Here is a 27158-nt window from a genome sequence, read left to right as displayed (position 1 = left end):
GCCTACCCTTGCAACACTATCAGCCTTTTCAGGACTCAGGCTCTCACTGAAATGATGTCATGCATCTTGAGAAGTGCTGGAAGGGACCGAAAGCCAGGCACTAGGCACCAAACAGCAAAATCTCTGCTTGCTATAATCTTGTGAAAACCATAATTATATCCTTTTTGGGGAAAGAAAACACATTGGTATGATTGCCAGGGCAGAACAGCACAAGAAACAACTAGCACACAGAGAATGTAAGAGAAACAAATACCATTTCATAGGTTCAGAGCATTCACCTTTCTAAGTGCAGGGGCTATAAGCATAGGACTGGGTGGGAGGTACCAAGCCAGACTTTGTCTCCTACCTCATCACTCGGCAGGGTGTTGGGTGAGTTTGAAAGAAAGAGAAGAATTCAGGAAATCAAGTAAGGAATTAACCCCATGGCTATCCCAAAATGACAAAGGGCCAAATGCAGCTCTCAGATATGCACAAGACAGGAATATTTGTCCTCAACTGGATGGGCTGCAAATTATCACTAATGCACATGCTGTCAGTGGGAAGCTTTCACAGCCATATAGATAAGGACTGACGGGAATACCAAGATAGCACTGCTACAGTGTTAAGAGAGCTTTTTCGCATGTTGGTAAGTCTTGAGGAAAAGCTGCATTTGCAGAGAACTTCAAAACTGCTTTGCTACAGCCTTTATGGCAAATGTAACATAGGAACTAGAAGAAAGTTAGTCCTCAGCCTTAATCTTTCTAACTAAAGTAAAAGTTTATCTAGCTTTGGAAGCAGATGTGACCTCTGCTAAGTAGGCTTTGGGGCTTTTTCAAATCCTGAGAAAGAAAACTGCTGACAAGATGTGTCTGACCACTCCTGTTCCAGGAGGAGGCAGGTGATTAAGGCCAAGATGCACAAACCATCGTACACACCCTGAATCCATGCCAGTGATTTCCCCCCTGCGGGAGAAGCGCAATCCTAAAAATCTCCTGCTTCACAGAGGAAAGATGGGTGTTACGCAAAATACGTGAGGCTACTATTCAACACTAGTTTAAAAAGGGGAGGCTACTTTTGAAGAAATTAGTACGCAAGAGAATTCGGTATGGTTGGAACACATTTCATTCGGGCTTTGGAAAATACCATGTAACACAGTAGCAAGAGAGCGCTGAAAGGGAAGAACGAAAGAAAGAGGGAAAGGAAGCACATAGCAAAGGAGAGGCCACTGTAGCTCACGGGACCTGGAAAGCCAGGAACAACCTGAAAACAAACAAAAAGACTATAAAGGCTCCACCATGTCCATGTCAGTGTGTGATGATGGTCCACATCATTTGTGGATGCTGAAACCTACAATGTATTGAGCTTTGTGAGGCTCACCCATCCCATGATCTTACTGCTGAGTTACAAACTCCACCAAAAAAACCAAACAAACAAAAACACAAAAAAACCCTAAAGAACAAAAATCTGTAGTAAGGATCGTGCCAGGACAGCAACAGCTGTGATGCTAGAAGGTACTTCTGTAATTACATTGAAGCAACTCCAGTGCTGAACGTATTACAGATGGAATTTGACAAGCCAAAAATCTCCTGTTCAAAAACATGTAATATATTTTTATGGTTAAAAAATCTGCAGGCAATTTGGCTGGGGCAAACTGCACAGAAGCCAGAATCTCACACCCTGTAGTGACAAGTGCATTGGTCTCAAGGACACACCTCTAGGACAGGCCTCCACATTTCTTAGAGTTTCAGGGGAAGGAAAACAAGTGCACATAGACAGCTTCCGCAGGCGCTGCTTTCTCAAATTTTTGAAATGCCCAGCACACCAGTTAGGAGATACTTTCTGAATAAGGTTTTAAGCTGTCTGGAACAAGAATGTTCTTTTTTTTGTTCTGTAATTCAGCAACCTTTACCTGGAGGACCCACAGCAGGACCAGATCCTCCTAAGCAGAAGTATAAAGCAGATTGAAAGTGATCTGAAAAAGATTCAGAGTTCAGAATCAAAACTGCTTGCACAATCGTCCCTGGTTGGCACGCCAGGTTCTGCTGGAGCGACTCTCGCTCATGAGAATCTGAATATTTTTCACTGTTGCTTAGTCAAGGTATATGAAAAAGTGGTGGATGGAAATTAAAAAAAAAAACAACTAAGTTAGCCAAGTCCCTGATCTTCAAGAGAGATTCTGACTTTGAGGAAGAAGGGTCTGAATACAAATAGGCATCAGACAAGAAAACCCTACCAAACCCAAAAAAAGTGGTTGTGCAGCAAGCTTTTGGGAGTAGCCTGCTCCTAACGGTGCATCTGTATGTTTTGTTTAATGCAAACTGGTACACTCAATCCCTGCTATTAATGCTGTTTATTTTTCCTTTCTGCTTTACTATCATCCAATTTTATCTTTCACATCCTTTGCCTACAGTAAGCTAACCTCAACAATAACAGGATATGTACTCTAGAATTACTGTGATGGGGGGAAAAAAAGAGGAAAAAATTGCTTCATAAGTGACACAATCAAACTTATAATACTGAGAAGAAAATAAATAAGCAAGTGATGGAGAAAACTGGGCATTTAGTGACTAGGTTAACCATTATTCCCCCTACAGTCAAAGCACCGCACCGGAGCACTGGGTGGTAAGGGAGCCGCCACTTTACGTCACTTTTGGTCTCCTGGTGCAGCACAGAGTGAATTTAAGCGGAGCCGATACTCGGCTTGATATTTCAGTTACCAAGAGACAAACACAGACTGAGGAAGGAAAGAATTTAAATACCAGCTGTGCCCTCGCTTGAAACTTTGCTCATCGTAACTCAGTTTAAAACCCGAGGAACTACATTGACTTAAGATCTGAAGCCTGTATTTAAGCCTGGGATGCGTTACTCATCTCTGGAATTCAATAAGAGCCTTCAAAGCAATTTGAAAGAAAAACAGCTGAGCAATTTAAAGCATCAACTAAACCTTGTAGTTAGTACTCTTCTTCAATGACGGATTTTTGAGAAGAGAGAAATGGGACTGTAATACCTTGGACTAAAGTGTGATTTTTCTGACAATTTCACAAACTGTTTAAATGCTTTAGATGTAGAACAACCCACATGGAAAACCGTGTTCCAACGTGCCCGCTGTTCCCTAAAAAGTTGATTACAGTATGGCACTGTTAGACTTGCAAAAACTTCTCATTACCACATCCAGCTTGTGTGACAGAGTGAGATTTCACAGCAACGCTGAACACTTGTGAAAAAGAGAAGGAAGAGGGGAGGGAAAGGCAAAGGGGGGCACAGGGGAAGCCCTCCCTGACTGTCTACTCTGCAGAGGATTTGAACTGCAGAAAAGAGGAACCATGTCAGCAAATGCCAAACCAATGCGATACCTGCCAAACCGCACCTTATCCTTCTCAATCAGCAAAAAAATTATCCGCTGCCTGATTTCTCTTACCTCACCAATAAAGGGCTAGGGTTTTTTTCCCTTATTAGGACAGTCTCCATGCTGTAAAATTCTGGCTCTAATAAGTGGCTTTAACAATATGTGCTGCACATCAGCACAAAAAGAAAGCAACTAATAAAAATAAAACACAGGAGGAGAATAAAAGGGCTGAGTCCTAAATTAAAAGGGACGACATCAGCTTAGTTCGGGCTCCAAAATTTGATCATAGATTTTATGAAATGGAGAATTAAAATTGGAATGGATAAATGTATGAAGGCTAACATTATACAGATATATAATTATAAACTTGGCCCTGCAGCTATTTATACATGTAAGCGGTCTTACTGAAGTCAAGGAGACTTTTTTACTACACTTAAGTGCTTACACGGCTCAAAACATAAATCAAATGTCAGTACACTAAAATAGTGCAAAGAAAGTTTTTTTTAATGTTTTCTTTGTAAAATAATATTTACAAATAAATAAATATTACAATATTTATTTAAACAATATTTATAAAATGCAAAAGGAGTGAAAAGTTACAAAGTCATTAGGTCTCCACGTTTCAATTATTTCAACGATTGATGGAAGTGTTTTGCTTGGTTGGATTTTTCAACGTATGGTTTTTGATTATCTAGTCTACTGCATCTGCATTATATGCATATATATGCATATTTATGGACAGAAGAACACAGTGGGCCTAAAATAATCACCAGAGAATTTCCCTGGTTCTTTTGAACCTTCTTGTTTTACTCTGAATTGGGAACAGGGTGGATGGGGAGGCCTGGGACTGCAGGTTTGGCAGGAAAGGGAAAGGCATGGGTATGAAGGAGCAGGATGAAGTTCTGCCACCCCCATTCCACACGGATTGAACACCTATGCCAACAGTGTGGCTGTGGAGGAACTATCTGGATTTAAGATCTGCACTAACAATGATTTTTCTAGTTTTGCTGAAGCAGAAGAAAACATCCTTGTCAGAGTGAAGTGATACGGAAAATGTTCAGGGCTGTTTTATTTTAATTCAGCCTGAAACAAGAAGGCAAATCCTTCATCTAAGTTTTTTCTTTTAACTTTTTTCTTTAAAATGTAGGTCAATTTGAATCAAAATATTCAAAAAAAGATCAGAATGTTTTATTTAAAAAAAATATTGCAAAGATGCAGCTCAGTATTTTCTTATGTAGAAAGTGTCAAAAAAAAGCATTTTAATTTTAAAAAGTATTTCCTCTTGTTTTCATTTAGACAAAGCTAATTTCAGAAACCTGACATGAATTCCCAACCAGTTCTGCTCCTCCCAGAACTCTCCCAGTTTTTCTTGATTTTGCTAAATTTACCTTTCATCAGAAACAATTCTCACAGCTCATTTCAGGCATTTGGATTCCCAGAGAGCAGTACCAGGCTGAGTCTGGAATCTCTCACTCCTGTCCTGGGTTGAACCAAGGCTTGGACAGGGTGGACAATTCAGCTCAGGGTTTTCATGAAACTCTCCACAGTCACTTGTTCTCTGACAAAATCTTAGAAATTTGATTCTCACAGAGTTACTTGACTTCAGACTCAGGTGGGTGCCCAAAACTCCACACAAATTAATCCAGCTTTGTGTTCCTGACACCCAATGCCTTGCTTGTGCTGGAGGAAGAAAAACGTCTTTCACTGAGGCAAGAAGGCTGTGAAATCTCAGAGATGTTTCCTTATAGACCTGTCCTTTCTCTGCCATAACGTTTCTTCCACTAAGAGTAATCTCACTCAAAAATTTTTCAGCTCTTCCAGTAAATTTGTTCTGACCCACTCTGAGGAAAGTTCCTAAATCCAGCTACAAAATCTTGAACTGGACATTCAGTCTTCAATAGCCACTGTCCCTGTTGATGTGTAAACCAGACACCAAAGCACATGTATTTCATTCAGGTGGCGACAACTAATAAGTCAAGAATGTTCTGTATACATGGAGTATTGTTACCAGACTGTTTAACATAAATATGTGGGTCCACCCACAGATAAATATATTTGCATCAAAAGCACTCACCTACCATCCCAAGTGTTTTGGACTTCATTCCCAGACATCAGGCACTGAAGTGCCCCTTGGACCTAAACAGTGCAGCTCATAAATGGACAGGACATTTTAAGAAAACTGCCTCTTTCTTGGCCCATGATACACTTGTCACTGATGGGCAACAGCCACGTTCAGAGGCTGACTGGCATTCTTGGCTTTCAAAATGTAGACAAATAGGCTCGTTACAGGCTAACATCTTTGTGCATCTGCTCTTTAGTTACATTATGTCCATCTTATTTTACCTCAGTAATGTAAAAAGCCTTTTACAAATTAAGGATTCAGGTCATTGCCCACTGGAGAACAGGAATGAAAAGCATGGCCAACAGAGAAGGAGGAAAGGAAAGGAAAGGAAGGAAGGAAAGAGATGGCTTCAAGTGAAAATGAACAGCATCGATTTTTGGAGCAGAATTAACCTGATAACATAGTGCCACCAACACTGCTGCTGCCTGTGGAAAAGTGTCCTCTTCCACCCTTCTCTTCTCTTAACAAAACTAGCCAATTATCTGTCTTGAACATCCAGCCGGGAAACAGAAAAGCTAACTTACAATATGAAGAACCAACCAGAAAATGCTGTGAAAGAGTGAACTTCCAACAACCAAATTGCCCATGAATGATCTGTGAAGTTTGAACAAAAGTTTTAATTTGCTGGAAGAAAACATTCTACCTGTTGGCAAGGAAGACTTCTGCTTTCCTTAGAAACTTGCACAGTAAACACTTATTTTAATGTCCAGCAAAGTAAGCCAATTCAATCCCTATACATTTACTAAGCAGTCTTTATATTTTCAGGCCAACCGGAATGATTTCTTGGCTACGATGAGAGCTTCTGCTTTTAATTTCTAGTGTATCAAATGCTAACAGGATTATATTCAGCTATTTAGCAATTACAAAATTTTCTACAAATATTACAAGTACACTGAGAGCGTAGAGAGTATCTTTAAACGATGCAGCTGAAACGATCATATAAAGGGGCCATTAGAGGACATTTGCAAGAAGTTAAAAATCACATTGTACCTCATTCAAAACAGTGCAATAACAGCCGCCTCCTTTTCCCTGGAGAGTCTCCAGAGAGTTAACTTATAAGGATTTTAATACTCCTTTTCTTTTCCATTGCAATCTCCTGAGAAGACATGAGCACTTGGAATGATTACGTTATGCCTCAGCCTGGGAAGGGCAGTATTTCATCATGTACTTCACTGAGCAATGCTTTGAAGAAGCCTTTGTGGGTAATGCTAAAGGTGTCTTCCCCGCTTTTGGCCTGAGGTCACAGAGATGTTTGTTAAAAGGGAATAAATCAGTTTCCAAATTTTGGCCACACATTTGATTTCTCTTAAGAGTCCTCGCCAAAGAGAGCTTTGCTTTTCTTCCCCAAATATGCTACTGTGAGTCTTGACAAAAGAAAACCCATGTCTGGTTGTCAAGGTGTGTCTGCTCTTGTTTAGAAGCTGCTACAGGATACAAATCTCCCAAGATACAGGAAACCAACATGTAGTAGCTAATCATGTTTCAAGAGAAAGGGACTGAGTTGTTTTCACTCAGGTATAATTTCATCGACTTCAGTGGACTCCTTTCACAAAACATAATTGTGGGAGCTACAGCGTACGCAAGCTAGGGCATTCCTCCCAGCACTCGCCCAACGCTTCAGAGATACGCCAGGCATAAAGTTAGCACACTGCTGGTTCACTCTCTTGCCCAAAGGGGAGTGGACAGGAATCTCTCTGAGCAAGGATATCCAATGATTTCTATTTTTTTAAGCAAAACATCCAGACCCTGACACCTAGCTCAACCAGTCCCAATTCAGACCAGTGAAAAGGTCCGAAGGTCACCTCAGAGGCTTCAGCCTGGGTCACTGCACTCAGGGCCAGCTCCCCACAGTAGGTATCAAGAGTCAAGGTTTCCACCAGTTATACCAACACTAAGGTGCCCAAATCTTGCCCACTTTGCCCTTTCCCCTCACGCTGGTTGCTGAGAAACTGGTGCTCTGCCACGGCTGCTCCCCATTCCCGTACAGCAGTACGGGAGGGCTGGCTGCCGCGGCTTGTGGCTGTATTCCACCACGGACCAACACAAAACAAACCCATTTGACAGGCTCTTAGTTAAATTATTGTTTATTGCCCAATTTCTGAAATCACGATGAAGGATTTCAGATTCCTGGAAGGGACTTCTTGGAGGGGCTGAGTTTCAGAAATCCCTAAGCTCCCTCTCCCTCCAAGAGCACAGGATTTCATGCTGGAAACTCCAAAAACAGGCACCCAGAAATCCCAGTTGCTTTTCAAAACCTCTCCCAAATTTTAAACAAACCCTGATATAAATCACAGTATTTTAGAAACGTAGTAGTGTCCTGTTTCCCACCCCTCAACATATAAAGCAGACAAACGAAACAACAACACAAATAAGGCAGATCATTTCTTTGGTGATATTACACAGGCTAATTGATTTTCTTCTCTCGCTTCCCTTTCACAGTCAGGGATGAATGTGCCATGAGGACTTTATTTACTCAATGAATTAAGCAATCTGAGTTATGTGAAAGCTTTCACCCAAACTATGAAACTTCTGCAAACTTCCCATTAACAGAACTCCGATTAGCAACCAGTCCTTCCGACATACTCTTCTTCCACTGAACAAAGCAATTTAAATTCTGCAACTCAGGTAAGAGAAATGCATAAATGCAAAGACTTTTCCTTTAGACAATAGAGCACAGTATAGCAAAAAGAGGAGCAAAAGAACCCGGTCTGCATCCAATGCTTATTCCCCAGTTCAACCAGCTTCACAACTTGTTACACCGTTCTGTTCCCCTTTCCCATCACCACCATCCAGCACTTCCTACACAACACCAAAAGGCTAAATCCATACAGATATCATAATAAATCGGCAACTCACTTGGAAAGGCTTGACAAGTTCTGCCTGCAGTATGATCTGCTGATCATGTCTGCAGCGTATGAATCAGTGCGAACTGCTGCCAGCTCCAGGGAGCAAATGGACGGATGATCAGGGCGTGGAATGAGATAATAAAAATGCCATTATCCTTTCAGGCATGCGAGACTCATTGGATGCTCTTTCCACCCCACAGGTTAACCATTTGGTCGGTCCTGTAGCTCCCGTAATGACACTCTCTATTTGCCTATTGTCAAGCTCATTATCTGTCTTGTATCCTCCTCCCCTCCCTTCGCCCCCCTCTGCTCTGTGATCATATGATTATTATTTTTTTTACTGTATTCTCTCTAATAGATCCTCTTTGCTATGTCTGGGCCCCTAGTTACAGAAATTCCTGCAGATTTCTCAGCTACTCAACTTGACCGACAAACGCCTGCTTCCCATTCAGCTTTCACAAGAAGTGCTTCTGTTTAGCAAGCTTGTCTGAGCACCGAGCAGCCTGAGCACTGCACAGAGGTGCCTTCACAAGTATTTGCTTGTGGCAAAGTCACATTCCAGCCTGCCGAGAGATGATGAGGGGAGAGGACCCAAATATAAAACAATGGTCCAGGAAACAGTCCTCCCTTTTGATCATAAATCAAAATGCCTAAGCATTTTGCAGGCACTTGCATCCAGTCTAACTTGTGAAAGGTCAAGCTGGATCAGATAGCTCAAAAGACTGGAGGGTGATTGCCAAACAGGAACAAATCCAGGGAGGTGGGAAGTTGCTGCAAGCTCAACTGCAGTCAGCGTAAGACCATCTTGTGTTTAGCAAAGGGATTAAAAACAGGGCTGGAGCTAAATCCAACCTAACAGACTCTCCTCAATGTTCTTCCATCTAATCCAGTGAATGAGGCAGGAAATAGAAATGCAAACAAAGTGATTTAAATGGAGGCACCATCAGTTACCGTGATTTCACATGCTTGACTCTCATACCCCTTTAAGCCCGCATATGTGAGCAAACTGAAACAGCTTACTGAGCAGTCCTGCAGCCATTCCACCCCAGGCTCTGATCTTGTTAAACCTCATAAATTACAAGGGTGGGTGTGGATGGATTACTACTCCGAAGGGAAATCTCTACTGCAAGCTCGCCCTTCTGTGGGAAGGAATGCGTGGGTTCAGTAGGTGGCACTCTTACCTTGGAGCGAGCACCAAGGCAATCCTCTCTGCTTGAAGGCATGGAGGATGCTGGATGTCCAGGGAGGCATCAACCTTGACAGTTTTTTTCTCAGCGCTTGCAAGAAACCAACGGCTGCACTTTGCATGGGGCACTGATATTCACTTACATTCTGCTCAAATCCTGCACTAAATAATTGGGTTTTTCTTCCTCCCAAAACCTCCCTCTACAGTTTCAAGGAGATAGATTTTTGTGAGAAGGTAACGATTTTGTGCTTTATAGATAGCTCAAGGATCCCCATGCAAGAATGTACAGGCTCAGGGTTTTTTGCACACTCAGAAACAGGTCTGCCATACCCCAAGAAGTTGCTATTTCGTCACATACACCTTCTGCAGACTCAGTCCCTTGTTCTAAAATACGTGTAAAAACACCATCTTTTAGTGTATGAAACAGACTGGAATTCCGGTCTAGAGCAAGGAAATGCCAACAGTGCTGATTGCAAAGGGAGAAAAACATGGTTTCCATTTCTGTGATGGCAGAGAGATCTGCAAATGAGAGAAGGGTGCAGCAGGCAGGCCATCTCCATTTCTTTCACTCTGTCCTCAAGGGAAGGAAGGCATGTAACACAGTGTGAATGCATAGAGTCCTTAAAAAATGCTGGTAAGAAGGGAGTCATCTTTACTCTTCCTGGAAAAGGCATTTCTACTACTGGGGAATTACAGAAGCAGAATTCTTCCCTCTGGAAGAGCATTAGTTAAACAGAGATTGTATCGCTGTTCTGCCAAAATATACATTTTAATCAGATGCCAGATGTAAGAGTTGATGTTTATGAAACTATAAACTGGGTTCCAAGGCAGCCCTACAGATTTCTAATACAGGTCTGTATTTACTACCGTGTCACAGAAACATTTTTTTCCAGTTGAATGAGTTCTACACTCTTTTCAATCCATCCTGGAATAGTTAGGTTATTGCAGTGCTCACAAACAAAACTGTTTCCACACAGGATAAAAATAAAAGCAAATTGACTATCCTCTGAAACATTACACTCTACATCTTCAAAGAATAGTTCCAGATTTTTCAAAAATCTACCCCTACTGTCATGCAGATTCTGGCTCTAGATGGCAAATCTGACCTATTTGTTGGGTCATTAGGAACAGGGGAAGCCTCTTGCACTTGTAGTAGACCCCAGAACCTTTTTAAAATGTCCCCCTTAGACTAGGGCAGTCAGAAGAATCCCAATTTCTTTTTCTTTGCTTTCCAAATAATGTTTTGAATTATAGAAGTCTGGAAGAGAACTTCACTCTAGATGAAACACAATGATTCACATGTGTCCTGGTTTTGGCTGGGATAGTTAGTTTTCTTCCTAGTAGTTGGTATAGTGCTGTGTTTTGGATTTAGTATGAGAATAATGTTGGTAACACACTGATGTTTCAGTTGTTGCTAAGTGGTTCTTATGTAGCCAAGGACTTTTCAGCTTCCCATGCTCTGCCAGGTGCACAAGAAGCTGGGAGGGACCATAGCCAGGACAGCTGACCCAACTGGCCAAAGGGATATTCCATACCGTATGACATCATGCTCACTATATAAAGCTGGGGGAAGAAGAAGGAAGGGGGGAGACGTTCGGAGTGATGGCGTTTGTCTTCCCAAGTAACGGTTACACGTGATGGAGCCTTGCTTTTCTGGAGATGGCTGAACACCTGCCTGCCAATGGGAAGTAGTGAATGAATTCCCTGTTTTGCTTTGTTTGCGTGCGTGGCTTTTGCTTTACCTATTAAACTGTCTTTATCTCAATGGATGAGTTTTCTCACTTTTACTCTTCTGATTCTCTCCCCCATCCCACCGGGGGGGAGTGAGCGAGCAGCTGTGTGGTGCTTAGTTGCTGGCTGGAGTTAAACCTCAACAACATGGTCAGCCTACTTTTTATTTGGAGCAAGACTTCTAACATCAAACTGCATTTTCTTGCCCATACCTCTACAGCACTACTGAGAATAGATGTCATTTGCCTACTGGTTGAGCAATAAGCAACGCTGGCCACGCAAGTCTCTCTTCAACTCATGTGCCATCTTTGCCTGCAAATGAAGAACTGAAGGTAAATAAGGTGAGCAAATCCCACTTCCAAACAGTATTAGTCTCTCTGCCCAACTGTCTGTGGAGTTAATCTGTGAGAGGTATCCTTGTCAACAACTGCTTGAAACGCTCTGCAGGTTGGTGTCCCACATATTAATTTTTAATTTGACAGCACTAGTGTTGATTATTTTTTTTTTTCCATCCAGAAATTGCTACAACCATGATTTGTCACACTTGCAAAGCCAAGCTGCAAGATCAAATGTGCAATTCTGGACACAGGCATGTTAATCCACTGCTTACAGACAACGAGCATACTGCCAAGCGAACCTGGGCTAACCCATGTGAGCAGCATACTGTTGCACTGGTGAGTGCCCAGGAGGCTTCACCTGCAGCTGTCCTAGGAGCTGTGCCCATCATTTAAGTCATATGGCCCATTCAGCTGAGCAACATCACTGTTGTAACAAGAGCTACAGGGATATTTTGTGGTTCAGTTTGCAACACAAAGGAGGGCTCTGCCAAGGCCAACGTGTGCAATGCCAAGATTCACATTCGGACCCAGCAGCTCCATAAGTTTACAGCAATGCAGAACTGGTTCCCTTGAAAGAGGCTGACACAGCCAAGATTTTGCCATGCTTGCAACCCCTTTAAAAAGAAGTGGGAGGAGGATCTGAGTCAGTTATAGATCCTTGCACTTAATAATCCCTTTATTATTTCGAAGCCAAATGTTTGTTGTTTGCTTTCTTCAGTAACTTAACTGAGAGGGATACTCTCAGTACACTGTGGCCCTGAGGTGAACATCTTGCATATGGAGCAGCAAGAGGCAAATCACCTTCCCCCTAGATCATTTCAAAAATTCACATGGGCATCTAAAGCATGAAAAATTATGGGGGCAGGAGATGCATGTCTCAACCTGCTTTCCTTGTATGTTTTGATGCTTCAGAGATTATTACTTGGCTCTAGGACACCAAGACCCCTAAGGAAGACACTAGAAAGAGAAAAAACTAAGTAAACAAACACTAACTAAACTGGGGCACTTGAGAGGTATCATTCACGCCAATGAACTCAAATCAAATGGCTCTAAGAGAGTGTAGGCTCATCTATTACAACAATGAGAGGAACTACAGGGCCTTTCCTAGCTCTCAACATTCAAAGCAGCAAAATGAGGAGGAGGAAGGAGACATGAGAGCTTTCCAAAAGAAAATTATTACTGGGAGGTTCCAACGTCTACTCATACTAACAATAGGAATGGCCAGAGGTCATCCAGAGAGCCACTTAGTATTTTGTTTGTTATTTTTACTTTAACCATTCCTGCATGCGAGGCAGAGTTTTCAATGAACTGATCACAATAGCCTGTGAATCCTTTTTCTTTTGAGATAATAGTGAATTTAGAACCTGACAGAGACACACACACCATCCAGACCATGCCTTTCCAGATGTAGCCTATTCCCTTCTGTACCTGTTTGTCAACAGCGGACTTGCTGTGCTGTTCACTGTTCTTGTCCTGTTATTCAAATACCTTCATGTTTCTTTAGCTCTTTGTTTAGCCCTTTTCCAAGTTCAGGCAGTTTAAAATGGGCAGGCAAATAACTTACAGAAATGTATCTGATTTGTTTCTGAGACAGTAAATGACTCACACTGCACTGCCTCTCCTCTGTGCCACTAGTTTGAAATAAGTGGGCAGACTTGTAGAGAACTTTGCAAAGCTACTGGCATTTTGCAAGAGAAACAGAACTCTGTTTTTTATGAAAATCTATTCTAATGACATTAACATCTGCTCCTTGTTTGAAGAATATTTTTAACTGTTCCCTCCCTGGGAAAATGAAAGATGCCACGGTCTCTTTCATGTTCTCACGGAGTAGACAAACTCTCTTTGTTTTTTTAAGATCTGTTCTGAAATGCCCCAATACAGTTCACTGCAGGCAACTCTGTGCATGCATCTCTCCGGGCAAAAAGGATCTACATTCCCCCTCCTATGAGGTTTCACTCTAGAACACTCTAGGCATGTGAGCAGGGACTTCATTTCACAGATAAACAACACTTGGCATATTAAATAATATGCAGTAGGTAAAGACTGGCAACCCATACATAAGATCTTGGAGTAAATCTCTTGCATACTCATAAAAACAAGGCTATGTGCTTCATCATCAAATAACGCTTAACTGTCTCTTACTATATATTTTTTCTCCATCCAGTTTTAAATATCTCAAGTACTGGAGATTCTGCCATTTCCCAGTGGTAAGTCTTCCGCATTCTTACAGGGTTCAGTACTAAGAAGCCATCCTACGGCTACGACATCTATTCCTCCCCTTATTTTTTAACTGTAACCCACAATTACATCTACCTGGATGCCTATAAACAGCAGTAGTGCCAAAAATTTTAACGTGTTCAGTGAAACCTGTGAGTAATACTTACCCAGCCATGTAAGTGGATATATGTATTGAAATACATGCTCAGATTGGAATATGTAGTTTGGGGTTTGGACATATGCATGTGCAAATCATGGAGGCACATGCAAACAGAGTTTGCATGCACACATGGACACATTATCATGTAGCTAATGCCTTAACAGACAATAGAACTATTTGCATAGACAAGTTCTGCAAGACTGGAACACAACCCTGTACATCAAAATCCAAGAGCCTAAAGCCTGAAATTGTAAACGCTTGCAATAATGTACTTCCAGATACTGAAGACCCTATCTATATGGATAGAGCCCATGCAGCACTCAAACCTGTCTGATGCCTGCTTTGCTGGGTCAGGCTGGCCTTGGACAGCACAGTTTGGTCCTCTGCAGGGAAGAGAATTTAATTTTCTCTAACTGTCATCAGTTCTTGAGGTATTAATATTACCCTGCTTCTCACGTGGAAAAGATACTGACTGCATGTATGGCTGTAGCAGTAAACAAAACAAACTCCAAGACAAGCGTTAAAATGATATTCCAAGGAGAACTTCCACTGTAAATTTAAACTTGATTAGAAAAACATATTTGCTGGTGTTTGCATTCTCTATCAGTTACTTCTGGGGCAATGACAATCCAGAAATAAAGAAGCATAATATTTCATGGGTGTGATAGACTATTTCCACCAAAACATAGCTTTTGTTTTATGTCATGTTTTCACTGCTTTCAAATAAACACTAAGATCCAAACAACAGCCTCCATATAACAGCCAGGATATAGCTACCTTCTGGTCATTTGAACAACTGAAATGCAGGAAACCATATGAGGGAAGCATTCACAAAGGCTACCTTTACCTCCTCTCCTTATGCCCTGGCACTGTCACTAGCAAGGGACAGACTCGGGTCCCCTCCTGCTCTGAGCAGGAGCCCATTTCTCTCCAGCCCCCAGCAGCAGCAGAGGGAAGGGCCACCGTTTCCCCGTTCACTTCCACACCCATTCTTTTGTGCTTTACGCATCTCAGGGACACATGCCAATTCTCACAGCAATAAAAAGCAATCTATTCTTTTGGCTGGCAAATTTTAAAATTTGCTGTCTCTCATTTATACCTGAACTGTAGCTTGCTTGGAGCAATAACTGCTATTAATAAATTCCAGCCTTAGCAGTGAGAAGGATAGTATTCAAAGCTCAGAAACCTGTGATTGGACTTGTAGGACTTCTGCTTACAGCCATGTAGGATAATACTTGCAGAGTCCACAAAACTGAAAGCTGAATAAGCTGCCAATAATGTAAATGGAAGTTCTCTCTTCCCCAACTGTTTCTGGCAATAGTTAATTTCAACAACACTTTCAACAACAGGTTTTATATAAAATTATTAATGTTATTTTTAGTATATTAACAGGCATGCTCCAAAGATAACTATTCACGTCAAACTTAGCCACAAAAGCCAGAAAGAACCACGATGTGGTAGGTGTGAAACAAACATAGAGGATAGATGCATCTCTAGCCAAAACAGGTTATGCCTTGATTTTACTCCTGAGCGGGCATGGGTGGAAGCCTAAGCCAAAGCTCCTTAACATACACCCCAGTAAACAACAGTAAACTCATGAAGTGTGAAGTGTGGGAAACATTCACCCTTGTGTGCCACCACATACCAGCGAGAGCATCCACTGTCTCGCTTCAGTCTGAAGCCATGGTCCGAGTCCAGGCTTCAGGCTTGATCCTTCTCTGCTGGAAGAGTTTATACAAACATGCACAGGCACACGTGCACGCAGCTCTGGAAAGAGAAGAGCATTTCCTGCTGGGCCAATTTATGGAGGCGTTCCTCTACCAAAAGCTCCTATCTTATGATACTCTGAATTTTACTGGTGAACAACATCCAAGCCCCGGTCAGGATCCTGACTTCACAAACAACCCAATAAAGTCAGCTAGCAAAAGCCATCCAAATTCCACCAAAGGCAGCGACTGTTCAACAGCTTATGCCACTTGAACAGCTCGGAGGTATTCAAAACGCAACCCTCAACTGGAAATACTCAGTTTGGGCCTTTCTTATCCCTGCACTTAGCTTAAAAATATGAAATAGGAGCCACAGACCAGGACCCTGCCTCATGCAGGTTAATGATCGGTTATACCCCTGCCTGACTGGACCGCTCATTTTTAGTATCTGGTAACGGCCCTCAGGTGTTTTGGAAAGGGCTTTATTTCACTAGCTGCACAGGGATTACCGACTAACCGGATGCTCCCAGGAACTTTCGGAGAGCAAACAGTGTCAGTTTATTTAATAACTTTCAAAGTGAAACTAAAATCTTGTCCAAATCATGTCTCCTCTGATTTAATTAAAACACACCACACATACTGCACTGCTCTGTTAATCGTTAACAAAGTTAATTGAAGACAGAAGATGAGTCTTTTCTTTTCTTCCCTTCAAAAGCCTCCAGCCAGTGAAAAACTTCAAAAAACATTCCAAAAAAAGACCAGTACAGTATGATTTTTGTTAGAATGGTCAACATGTCGGTATGTTTTTTCCCCTTCTTCTTTATTTCTGATTCCTATAGGAATGCATGTTAAAAGAGAGGGTTTTTTTTTTCTTGCTTGGCAAAATACCTTTCCCAAATTTTCTAAATATTGCCTGGTATTTGCGTCAATGTGACAGTCATTGGGTTTGACAGGAATCAGATTGCTAAACCCACACAAAAATGCTTTGGAAATTAGGGGCTAGTTATACATTCAATTTCATTCAAATCCACTTTAGCAAACTGGCAAAGAGTGGATCTGAACAGTCCCTGTTATCCCTTCACTTCTGTGATTCACAACAGAGGTTTCTTCAGCATGCTAATCTCTACCCTAACTTTTAGACTCACTCACAACTCCTGCTGTTTGATAAATCTCCTTAGCACTCCTGTCCCAATCCATTTTCACTTTCCAAGATGACCTAGCAACCCATGAAACTTATTCTCCCTGTGCAGCAAGCCTTTCCAACTTCTTCCAGGGAGGAACCAAATAGGAAATTAAACAGTGTTAGAAGTGTAACACTTTGTGGACTATTCAAGAAACAGGATACATCCAACATCTATTTTTCCAACAGTTCTCGTTTTTTGAAGGAGACCAAAACAAAAACACCCAAACAGAAAAGGTTTCTTTTTTCACTTTCTTCAGGTCTTAGGGAAATCTAAATACAAAATCTTCCAATCTCATCGGTACAGTTGTTATCTAATGGGATTTCCCTCTTGAAAGCAACAAAGGGTCAAGGCTGAACACTTGCACAAGGCCTGTCAGATCAGATCAGGACGGCACTCCATCAAGGCTGGATTCTTGCTTCCAGCCATGGCTCACACCTAATGTTTTAGAGGAAAGTAATGGGAAAAGAAAAAAAGCAAACCCCACTGCACCTGGTCCATTGAGCAAAGCTCTCCCTGCACAGCAAAATTCCTCTCTGCCCCCTGCAGGCAGGCAGGCAGCTGGGGCTCTGCCACGTACTGGCATCGCTGTCTGCACTGCAGGGTCTTTAAAAAAAAAAAAAGTGATTTATTGCAGGGTGATACACATAAAAGGGTATCAAGGAGTTAAAATGAAATCACCGTAAATGTTCAATATTCACATCACAGCATGTGCATCACGGCATAACGATCTGGGGACTTAAATTATTCCAGTGTAATAAAAGATCCAAGTATATTTTTTCTCTGTATACCGAAGTGCTAATACTTATTTCTGCACTGAAGTACCTGAAATCTAGTAATTTAGTAACAACAGCATGCAAACAACCTTTAAGGCATTGCATATCTGCTTCCTAGCTTCTCCCGGAAAATGACTCTGGGGTCACAACGTACACCATCAGGATAGGCCAGCTCTGAGCAAACTCTTTAAGACCATGATTTCTTCCCATCTACACTGCATACCCTCAAACCCATGTTAAGGGGCTTGACCTGGCTGCAAAAGGACAGTCCAATGTGCGCGAGGCTCCAGACCTCATCAACACTACCCAGATGCCCTGGGTGGAGACAAGTGCAAGCACCGTTACAAAAAACCACCCCAGCTCAGCGCCTCCTGAGCACAGCCCCGCATGGCCAGCAGCAGGCGCCATGGATGGGAAGCCTTGGACCACAGGTCTAAATGCTTTAGCATCTGAACTGTTTGCGAGCCAGGTAACAGCGTGTGAGGAAAGCCTCTCAGCTCTGATCTGCTGAGCACGCTCGAGCCTCCAGCACCTGTGCATAGCCTTGGTCCGCCCCGTCAGCACAAAACCGTGAGCTGCTTGGGAGGCAGACCTGTGGGAAGGAAGAAGAGGGGCAGCTGCAACCCTTTACACTGTACATGGGTTGTTTCGTTATTTTTCTAGGTCTGTTTTGGGTTTCATTTTTAAACATCTTATACATTAAGGTATCTATGAAGAAATGCATTTGTAAACAAACATCTATGCAGTGCTCTCCGTTTGAAGACAGTCTGTCTCAACTCTTCACCATTGTTCATGGACTTAGGAAAGCATCCCCGTCAGCCCAGCAGCCAGCGACTGAGGGATAAAGCAGCACCATGTGGGTGACAACAGGTGAAGTCCCCAAGCTGCAAGACTGCAAGCTGGGTGTGCTTCCCTGTCACAGCAGGGTCACGTCTCTCCTTCAAAACCCACCCATCATCACAACACCCTAAAGATTTCTTAACATTGATTGGAGAGATGGGTCATATGATGAGGGTAACCTCAGAGACACCTAAGCAGGTATGGGGTGACATGCATTCCCCACCTCTTCTTTTCTGTGGGCCTAACACAGGAGCTTGCATGAGGACTTTAACCATGTGCCTAGGTTAAGCATCCAAGCAGTTCGTCAGCCAGCTGCGTAACAGAGTGAGAAAAGCCTCATAGATCTGAGAGCAGGAAAAGCAAATGTAAGTGTTCGTCTGTGTTTAAGGGAAATGGATAAATACGGAATTATTCCCTTCCCACAATCTTTAAAACCCAATTACTGGACCACTCTCACAAGGACCAGCATCCCTATACAATTCTCCTGGATCTCCCATGTCACTGCACAGTGTTCTTTGGGACTTGATTTGTGTACAAAAATACACCTTCCTCAAACTTGCACTAGTTTTTTGGCATGCTACAAGATGGTGAAGAAAGGGCCGGAACCTCAGCTGTTCTTTCGCTAGGCAAAGAACAGGGAAATCCCCTTTGCCACTAATGAACATAAAAGAGGCCCTTACCAGCTCTCACGGGCTGGGATGGTCTTGCATCCTCTGCAATCTGCCACTAACCAATAGTCTCCCTTTTCCATTCAATTCCTCATATGAAGATGGAAAAACTGTCAATAAGGGGCTTAAGAGAAATGTAACCTTTTCTCAAAAACAGCTGACAGACTTGTCTTCAAGGAGATTTAGATAATGTAGCTATCAAAAGAGTCAGTAGCAGTCCAACTTGCACAGAGAAATATGGACCACTGGCTACAAAGAAAGATCTTTTTCATTTTCAAATGGCAAACCTCCCCTCCAGATCTGCCAAAAGCTGCAGCCTGAGCTCTAGAGCTGTGGCTATAGTTTCATAATGATGTTTTGTGCCCTGAGAGAAGGCTTCAGAGCGTCACGTTTTATGAATAAACTTCATGGGATGGGAAGGATTCCAGGAACTCCTCCTCCACGGGCTCTTACGGGATTTAGACGATTTAATGCATATGCAGTATTACAATCTTCCTCCTAAAATAAGTCATTATAACAGGAACTTACCCTTCCAGTCTAAACAACTTACGTTCGGAAAGTGAGTATTTTCTATCGCTCCGAAGCGCAGGCAACTGGAGACAAACCATCTTTGCACTTACAGAGCTTCCGACCAACATTTCAAAGTTTTCATAGTAATAATTAGCAACATATCACTAAAATGGCCACTAGAAATTTTAATTCACTAAAACTCTTCAAAACTATTAAAATCATGTTTCTAATAAACATTTCAGAAAAGTATGAAAGAGAGACATCGGAAGCATTTTCAGAAACTTGGCAGAGTTTCAAACACTTCTAATACTTGAGAACAATCTTTTTATTTTTCTCTTTCAAAAAAGGTTTGCAGCTTTTTCATCAGCATTCATTCATTTACACTGAAACTGCTGTGAAATTCTGAGCTTAAAACTAAGCAGGGACTTCAGGATTTGGCCCTGTAGAAAGCAGAAAAATCCCATCAGCTCCAAATGCCAAGGTAGAGCCTAAAAGCAGAATGGAAGCATTAAACTGAATTCGTCGCAGTCTGCCAATAAGTAAGCTAACCAGCCATTGATGAGATGTTCTGCGATAAAACTTAGCTCTTTTTTTAATGTTGAAGCTCTTGAAAAGACTGTTTCAGGCTCTGATAAGCCAGATGCTATCTCAGCGAGGGCTTCTAAAGCCTGCAAAGAGCTCTGAAATCAATCAAGGATCTTTGGGCTTTCCCAATGTGTTTAGAAAGGGGAAGGGGAGCCAAGATACATACTTCTGATATGCTCATTAAAACCACCAAGGACACTGATACTTCTGCAAAGTACACTGTGTAATCAAAGCCAAACAGATCTTGGGTGGGTGCTTAATGGGTTCGTGTCTAGCCTTGTGACAGCACGGGATTCGTAACAGGCGAGCAGGCTCCTTCCTCACGGCCAGGTTGGGCAGCCTGCCTGAGGGCAACGGTGTGACCGAGGTGGTGATCCCAGGGGGATGCTGCCCACAGGGCACCCTGCTCCCTTCCTCGCCCATGTGTCCCAGCCACCCATCTTCACGTACGAGGAGGACTTGGCAGCGGTGTGTGCAGCCCGTGGGGCAGGAAAACAGCACCCTGACCCCACACGGCGGGAGCTTGGGTGTTTATGCAAGTAAGCCAGATGGGAAATACACAGCTGGGAGAAACACTTCTGGTTGCGTGGGCTCCTGCACTGTGGTTCCACGGGCTTCGAGCAAGCTCCAGTGGAGATGTCACCCTTGGGCAATAGGGAAGGGACCAACAGCAGGTCCTGCCTCTCCAAACACCATCATGGACAAAGATTCCTTCTGCATCACTTGATGGGATTTAAATGAACATCCACAACACTTGGGATCTCATACAAAAACAGCTGGCCTAGACCGGTTCTGAACCCAAAGAGTAGTAGAGAGCAGACATTTTGGGAGTGTAAGAAACTGTACAGAAAAGAAACAAGCATAGTGTGATCCTTCACTGGTATTATATAATCCTATCAGTATTATTGAACATGCATTCCTCTTAAACTCAATCCCTTTCCAAAATCCAACTTTGTTCACACCCTTCCATTTGAATCCCAAATACATTTTTTAAAAGTGTACTTCTCGAAAAAACAAAACCTAGACAATATACCTCTCAAATAACCCAATCACATTATGGGATGTTTTCTTTCTCCATTCTTTCTTAGGAGGAAAAATATGAATCATAATAATCCCTAGACAGGAGAATAAGTTTATATTTACATTTTTTTAATTTACAAAATCAAAATAGGGACACTTTTTGAAACATAACAACCTTTTTTGTTATTTTTTCCTCTAAAATCTTCCCAGAAAAAACTCTCATCTATGATAAGACATGACATGCAAAATTTCAGGAGATACAAAATTCTTTGGAGAAAGTAAAGGGAAATTGATTCAGCTGGGAAGATAAGCCTGATCCTTAACTGTGACCTGGCTACTCCTGATGCACATGACAAGGCTTAAGAGGTTAAATGTGGTTCTGAGAGGAGTACGGTGCAGTTTTTGTTTTTAGAAACCCTACTTTTAATTGAAACGAGAGATAACGAAAATGATCCTTTGATGAACGGGGTCTGGCTTTAGGCATTTTCTTATCAAGATGGCCACGTTCAGAACCCACCCACCAACATACCAGAAACCACAGTTGGCAAATGCTACTCGCAAAGGCATTTCCTGCGTTCTGACTTTCTAGCTGAGGGCCAGATGCTTCACGATCCTTCCTTAAAAGCACAGTTAAAGGAGTGGGCGTACAGAGCCTTGCCCGATCTTGCATAGTCTATGTAAAGACCAGGCGGCATCATAGCCATATGCTCGGCATCAAACAGGCAGTGGTCTCTTCCTTTATTCTCAGGAGTTCCCTGCCCCAGTGAAGAGAGGGCCAAAGGACTACTTTTTCTACTCCATCACCTTATAAGCTACAGTTTATAACCTAAACCTGCTAAATTAAGTAGTAATTATTGTGGTCCCCATCCGTCTGATGTGCCAAAATATCACAATGAAAGAAAGAGCAAACATTATTAAAAAAGTAAACAGCAGCTGAAGGGCCTAGAGAGAGCACTGTGGTTTACTTCAACCTACAGCATGCACTACCTACACCACTTCCAACAAGTTACTTCCAGTTTTCTCTCCTATTATCTTTAATATATAATAGGATAATTACTTACGTGAAATTCTCCAAAAGGACTTACCTCACTTAGAAGTGGAAGACTGTTTCAAAAGTAGGAGTTAGAACCGTATAAAAAGGTTTTCTGGCCAAAAATTTCTACAGGCAAAAATTCTGAAAGTTATAAAAAATATTCAGTCCCTGCCCAACCAAACACCCAAAACCAAAACAAGCACAGGCTGGTAATTTTGAGCCTGCTAGTACTGAATAAAGAAAGGTAGCTTCACACACAAAGCTCAAGTGCAATTTGCATGTGCAACTACCAGACAGATCAGAAATAATTGTACAGTGTGGCTGGCTAGAGATATAACAAGCTCTTTTCATGTACATATACACGATCCATGCTTACAATAGTAGGCCCCGCACATACAATCCATATTATTCTGAGTCAATCTGGAATATGTCATTGTATGTGCCTGTCTACAAATATCAAGCACTGAGCAAAGGAGAAAAACTTGTTAGGGTAAGAATATACCTCCAACGTGCCAAAATCATATTCCCAGAGCATCCTTAATTCTGCAATCTTGGGACTATGCATTACAGTCCTTTGCTACCTGATGAACCCAGATGTATGCAACATGATGGATTGGAAGAATCGGTAATAAGGGAAGGTCCCAGCCGCAGACATAGTTCCTCTATCTATTGCCTTTCTATGGCAGTGTCATTTAGGGCAGTTCTTTCACAGAAGTTAACCCAAAGAAACAGCTTTTTTCCTATAGACTTTAAGACAACACTGGGATCAGAAAATAATGCACTCAGTGGCAGACAGAGATCTTCAAACCAAATTGGGAAAGCCTATCGTGTTCTTTAACAATATAATTAAACTTCTGATAAGGAAACTAGGAACTCTACATGGAAAAAAACCTGATTTGTTCCCATCTTTTGAATGCATCTAAACCCCAAGATCTTGGCTGCATATGGTCACAGCCAAGCAGAGGTCTCTAAGTGAACTGCCTGCAGTGAAGAGGTCACTTAATCATTACTTATTTAAGTGTCCTCAGTTGTGGGAATTGTGCCACTGAAGCAGGATTAAAGGAGACAGGACCAAGATCTAAACAATAAGCATAATCTTTGCTACCTTATGTTAAGAGTCACTCAACCTGCTTTCTCATAAGAGGCTGAGACATGTCATATAAATTCAGAAAAGGTCTATTATTTAAAATTGGGTTAAACCTTTCATTTCTCTATATTCTGCTTTACCTTTCTTCATTTGTGAACAGTTTACTCACAAATACAGGTTGGAAAAGAGAGACTGCTTGAGTAAATAAAAAAAAATTACCAGCTATCCCCTTCCATGTGGTGTGGCTCTTCCCTAAAAGGTAGGCTGGGTAATGGCATTTCCAATGCACCTCTCCACAAAGTGATGGTAATCAGTCAGATGCCATGCCTTATTTCTATGTGTGCACTACTGTATCTGACAACAGCCCCCTTCAAGAACAACATACCAGTGCAGGCAAAAAGAAAACAACTGATACATCTCACAACTTAGCACATAATATTTGTTTGGGCTATTTACCAGCTGAATAAATTTATGACACTGAAAGGTTAGGATACGTACACATACCCACATTTTGTCCCAGTCAGTCCCAGAGCTCATGTTTAGAATCCACTACCCACTGCAGACTCAGATGAAGACCTAAGAATAGCAACTGGGTTTCTCCAGCTCTTTGCACTCGTGGCAGGAAGAACAATGCTGCCAGCTGCAGCAGAAGAAAGCAGAGGGATGGCCTCGACACCCACAAATATGCACATCAGCTCAAATGCCGCCAGCAATGGTTAGGCTGAGAGCAGTCCCAGGTGGATCAAGTTCTTCTGTTTGGGGTGATAGATTTTATCGCCTTCCTAACAGCTACCTTGAAAGAGCACACAAAGGATTTTATTAATTCTGTAACTTCCCTTTATTCCACCAAATGCAGCAGTGTGTCTCGGTCTGTTTTAAGAAGGTATTATTGATGATGAAGAGCAACAGTGAAGAAACTTACTCCAGTTTGGTCTATATTCCACACCTGGTGGTGTCAAATCACCTTGCAGTAATTGGGTGCTCCAGCTCTTGTCTATGGGTCTATTTTAGCGCCAGTTTAGACCAGCTGTGCTCCTCTAACTTTATCCAGGCAACCAGATGCAGCCCACACACCCAGCACACATGATTGCTACCTCCAAATGGTATTCTCAGAAACAAACATCACCTGGTGTCTCTATTCCCCTTGAAGCTGGATGACAAATGTACCCAGAGTAAATATTCTGAGAAGTGCACCCAAACCTGGGATCTCAAATCTGGTTATGTTCATTCGCTTTTTTGTATCTGCAGCAGATAGAGAAAATCATCCTTCCTCTTGCTGCTTTGGCTCTTTTTTTGGTTAAAGTACTAGCCAGACAAACAGAACAGGTTATGATAGACAGGCAGATATTATTATTTCATCATCTGGTTTTGCCCACATATGCCCTCTACTGATGTTGGCTCCAGCCATTCTATAGCATGAAAAAAAAAATAGGAAGCAAGAGTTAAACAAAGATTCTTTAAATACTAGCAAAGCATTTGGATTCAGGCTTTTGTTTGTGCCCTTTAAAACCACTATTTTAAAAAATGTTTATGCAGCAGAGGCATTTCTCCTACACATAAAAATTCTTGAAAAACAGGAAAAGGAAATTAATGCTTCCTTCGAAATTAACAACTGTTGGCACGGTCTTGAGTCTGTTACTGTGGTACTCTACAGTGCCTTTACCTTTGTCCATATTTACAAGATCCTGCACTTAATTTTGAAGTTAAGCTACCAATAAGTATCAAAGGGAGAATAAAACCAAGCATTTTTACAGATGTCAAACACATTTTTAAAGTAATTTTTAAATTACCATCAAATTACACAGAACATTATAAACAAATGTAGTCACCAAGAAGAGTCCCCATGCCTTACACCTCTTCTAGCATACCTATGCAATGCCAGAAATCATATGCCCCCCATACTTTTGATCAAAACAGGCTAAACAGACTAAAACTTAACTCTAATCTTGTGCAGATTTCCTGCAGAAATGCAAGGGGGCACTTCAAAACCATTCAGGCCCCAACACAGCAAAGCTCTTCAAAACTTCCTTAAATCCTGCTGACAGCAATGAGTGTGTACATGTCCAAGTGTTGTAGCCCAGATAGATGGATTAGAAGCCACTACATAAATTTTGAAGGCATCCTTTACCCAGGGAAAACGTGGTAATAATATTGACATTTCACGGCACACTGCAATCCAAAGATGCATACGTCTACATCTGCTATTAAAGCGCTGGTATTTTTACAACAGTAAAAGGTTCAGTCTGGATTAGCAACAGCAGTGTAAGACTTCTAACAGACTTCTAGACTGTCCTGAAGGGACCACTGCCATGTTAGCAGTGGGAACACAAAGGATTGCAGGGATAACCACACAAGCTATTACAGCTCATCCTAAAGAGATAACACTAACAAAGTAACAGACTTCTTCCCCTTCCCCATACAGACTGGGCACAGAAGAATACCTGTAGCACAAATTCTTACCCCACAAGCGTTATATCAAGCATTACCAGCCCTAGTTGCTCTTGAAGACTAAACAAAAGGTTTGACCAAGCAATAGCTATATTTTGTGAGCTTCTATGTGTCTGCTGAAGTCACCTTTAGCAAGGAGCTATGCGAGATTGTCCCTGACAAAGATCAAGCCAAATTCAGTATTTGTGCATCTTCATCGATGACAGCATCCCCAGGCAATCACATCCTGTGTTTACTTCATGGAGGGGAGCCCATAAGCAGAGAGTGGACACAGCTCTTTGTTTACGATGTACTTTTCAATACTGAGGAGTTAGTTGTATTTTCATGTCCAGAGGACCATGTCTCACTTGGAACAGGAGGTCCCTTTAGCAACAGGTTCTTCTTCCAGTGCAACTGCACCAAATTTGTCGTCCTGACATTCTCTGAAAATAGTCATGTATGGCCTCACAATTTTCAAAGACAAAATACATTCCCAGCCTTCCTGGATAGAGGACAAAGAATATCAGATATACCAAAATATGAATGAAAAAAATGCCATGAGTTTTACAGCTGGTCAGCTTTCCCCTAGATTGCCATTCTTTCACCCACAATGAAGCCACCAAAGGCATATTAAAGCTTTTCCTCTGACATGAATAATTCCTGGGAGGATGATTGTGAACTAGAGATGGAGGACTGTAGTGCTGAGAAGACAGTGGGGAGGAAACAGAGGGAACACAAGGAATGAAAGCACAAAACATCTCTGAGAAGACCCTGTAACCCCTATAGATTTTTTTTAATTTTTTATTTTTAATTTCACAGCACTTTGCATTCAAAGCCCCTAAGAATATGTGCAGAACAGCAGTATCAAAGAAATTCTGCAGTTACAATGTCGTCCCTTGCCTTATGCTCTCAGAGAACAACCCAAATGCCTTTTACTTCTACCTCACAACTAAAAAATTTAAGATACGAACAGCTCAATGCAATGGGCCTAAAAATGGCGTAATCTTTCACAGATCAAGTCTCAGAAATTACGTGAGCAGTAGCAAAATCCTGCAAAAAATCCTGCTGGGGCATTTTCATTTCCGTGAGGGCAGTCCTCAACAGAATCCATAACGGATTCTGTTATGATTACTGTGACCTTGAATATTATGTAACTGCAGTCTGGAAGAGATTTTATTGTTGAAAAAAACTTCATGTAAAAAAAAGATTAAGCTACTAATGTTCATGACAGCAGGAGGAAATTTGATCTAGTCACATTCTAGACAACAGAGAGAGGAGAAAAATATTAAGATTGAATAAAACCGTGGTTTCATCAGATAAGAAAGGCAAGGTAACTGCGAAAGAAATCATTTGACTAAATCCCATAAACTGAGAATGTGAGAAACTTGGTGGTCTCCAGC

The 27158-nt window shown here is 41.9% G+C and overlaps 1 protein-coding gene across 11 annotated transcripts in view; it reads right to left on the bottom strand.

Moving 5' to 3' along the window:
• CALD1 (caldesmon 1) overlaps window positions 1-27158 on the bottom strand; it is a 199485-nt gene that overhangs the window by 48396 nt on the left and 123931 nt on the right. For 3 of the 11 annotated variants that reach the window (XM_075159808.1, XM_075159823.1, XM_075159866.1), the window contains exon 1: window positions 8304-8753. The exons of the other annotated variants lie outside the window; for them this stretch is intronic. In XM_075159808.1, coding sequence (XP_075015909.1) covers window positions 8304-8350 — 47 coding nt within the window. In that variant the 5' untranslated portion in view covers window positions 8351-8753. Of the gene's footprint in view, window positions 1-8303; window positions 8754-27158 lie in introns of those variants that run through there. 11 annotated transcript variants of the gene reach the window in all.

This window comes from Calonectris borealis, chromosome 1 (assembly GCF_964195595.1).
Source record: "Calonectris borealis chromosome 1, bCalBor7.hap1.2, whole genome shotgun sequence".
Taxonomy (NCBI): Eukaryota; Metazoa; Chordata; class Aves; order Procellariiformes; family Procellariidae; genus Calonectris; species Calonectris borealis.
This window is presented reverse-complemented; position numbering and strand designations above follow the sequence as displayed.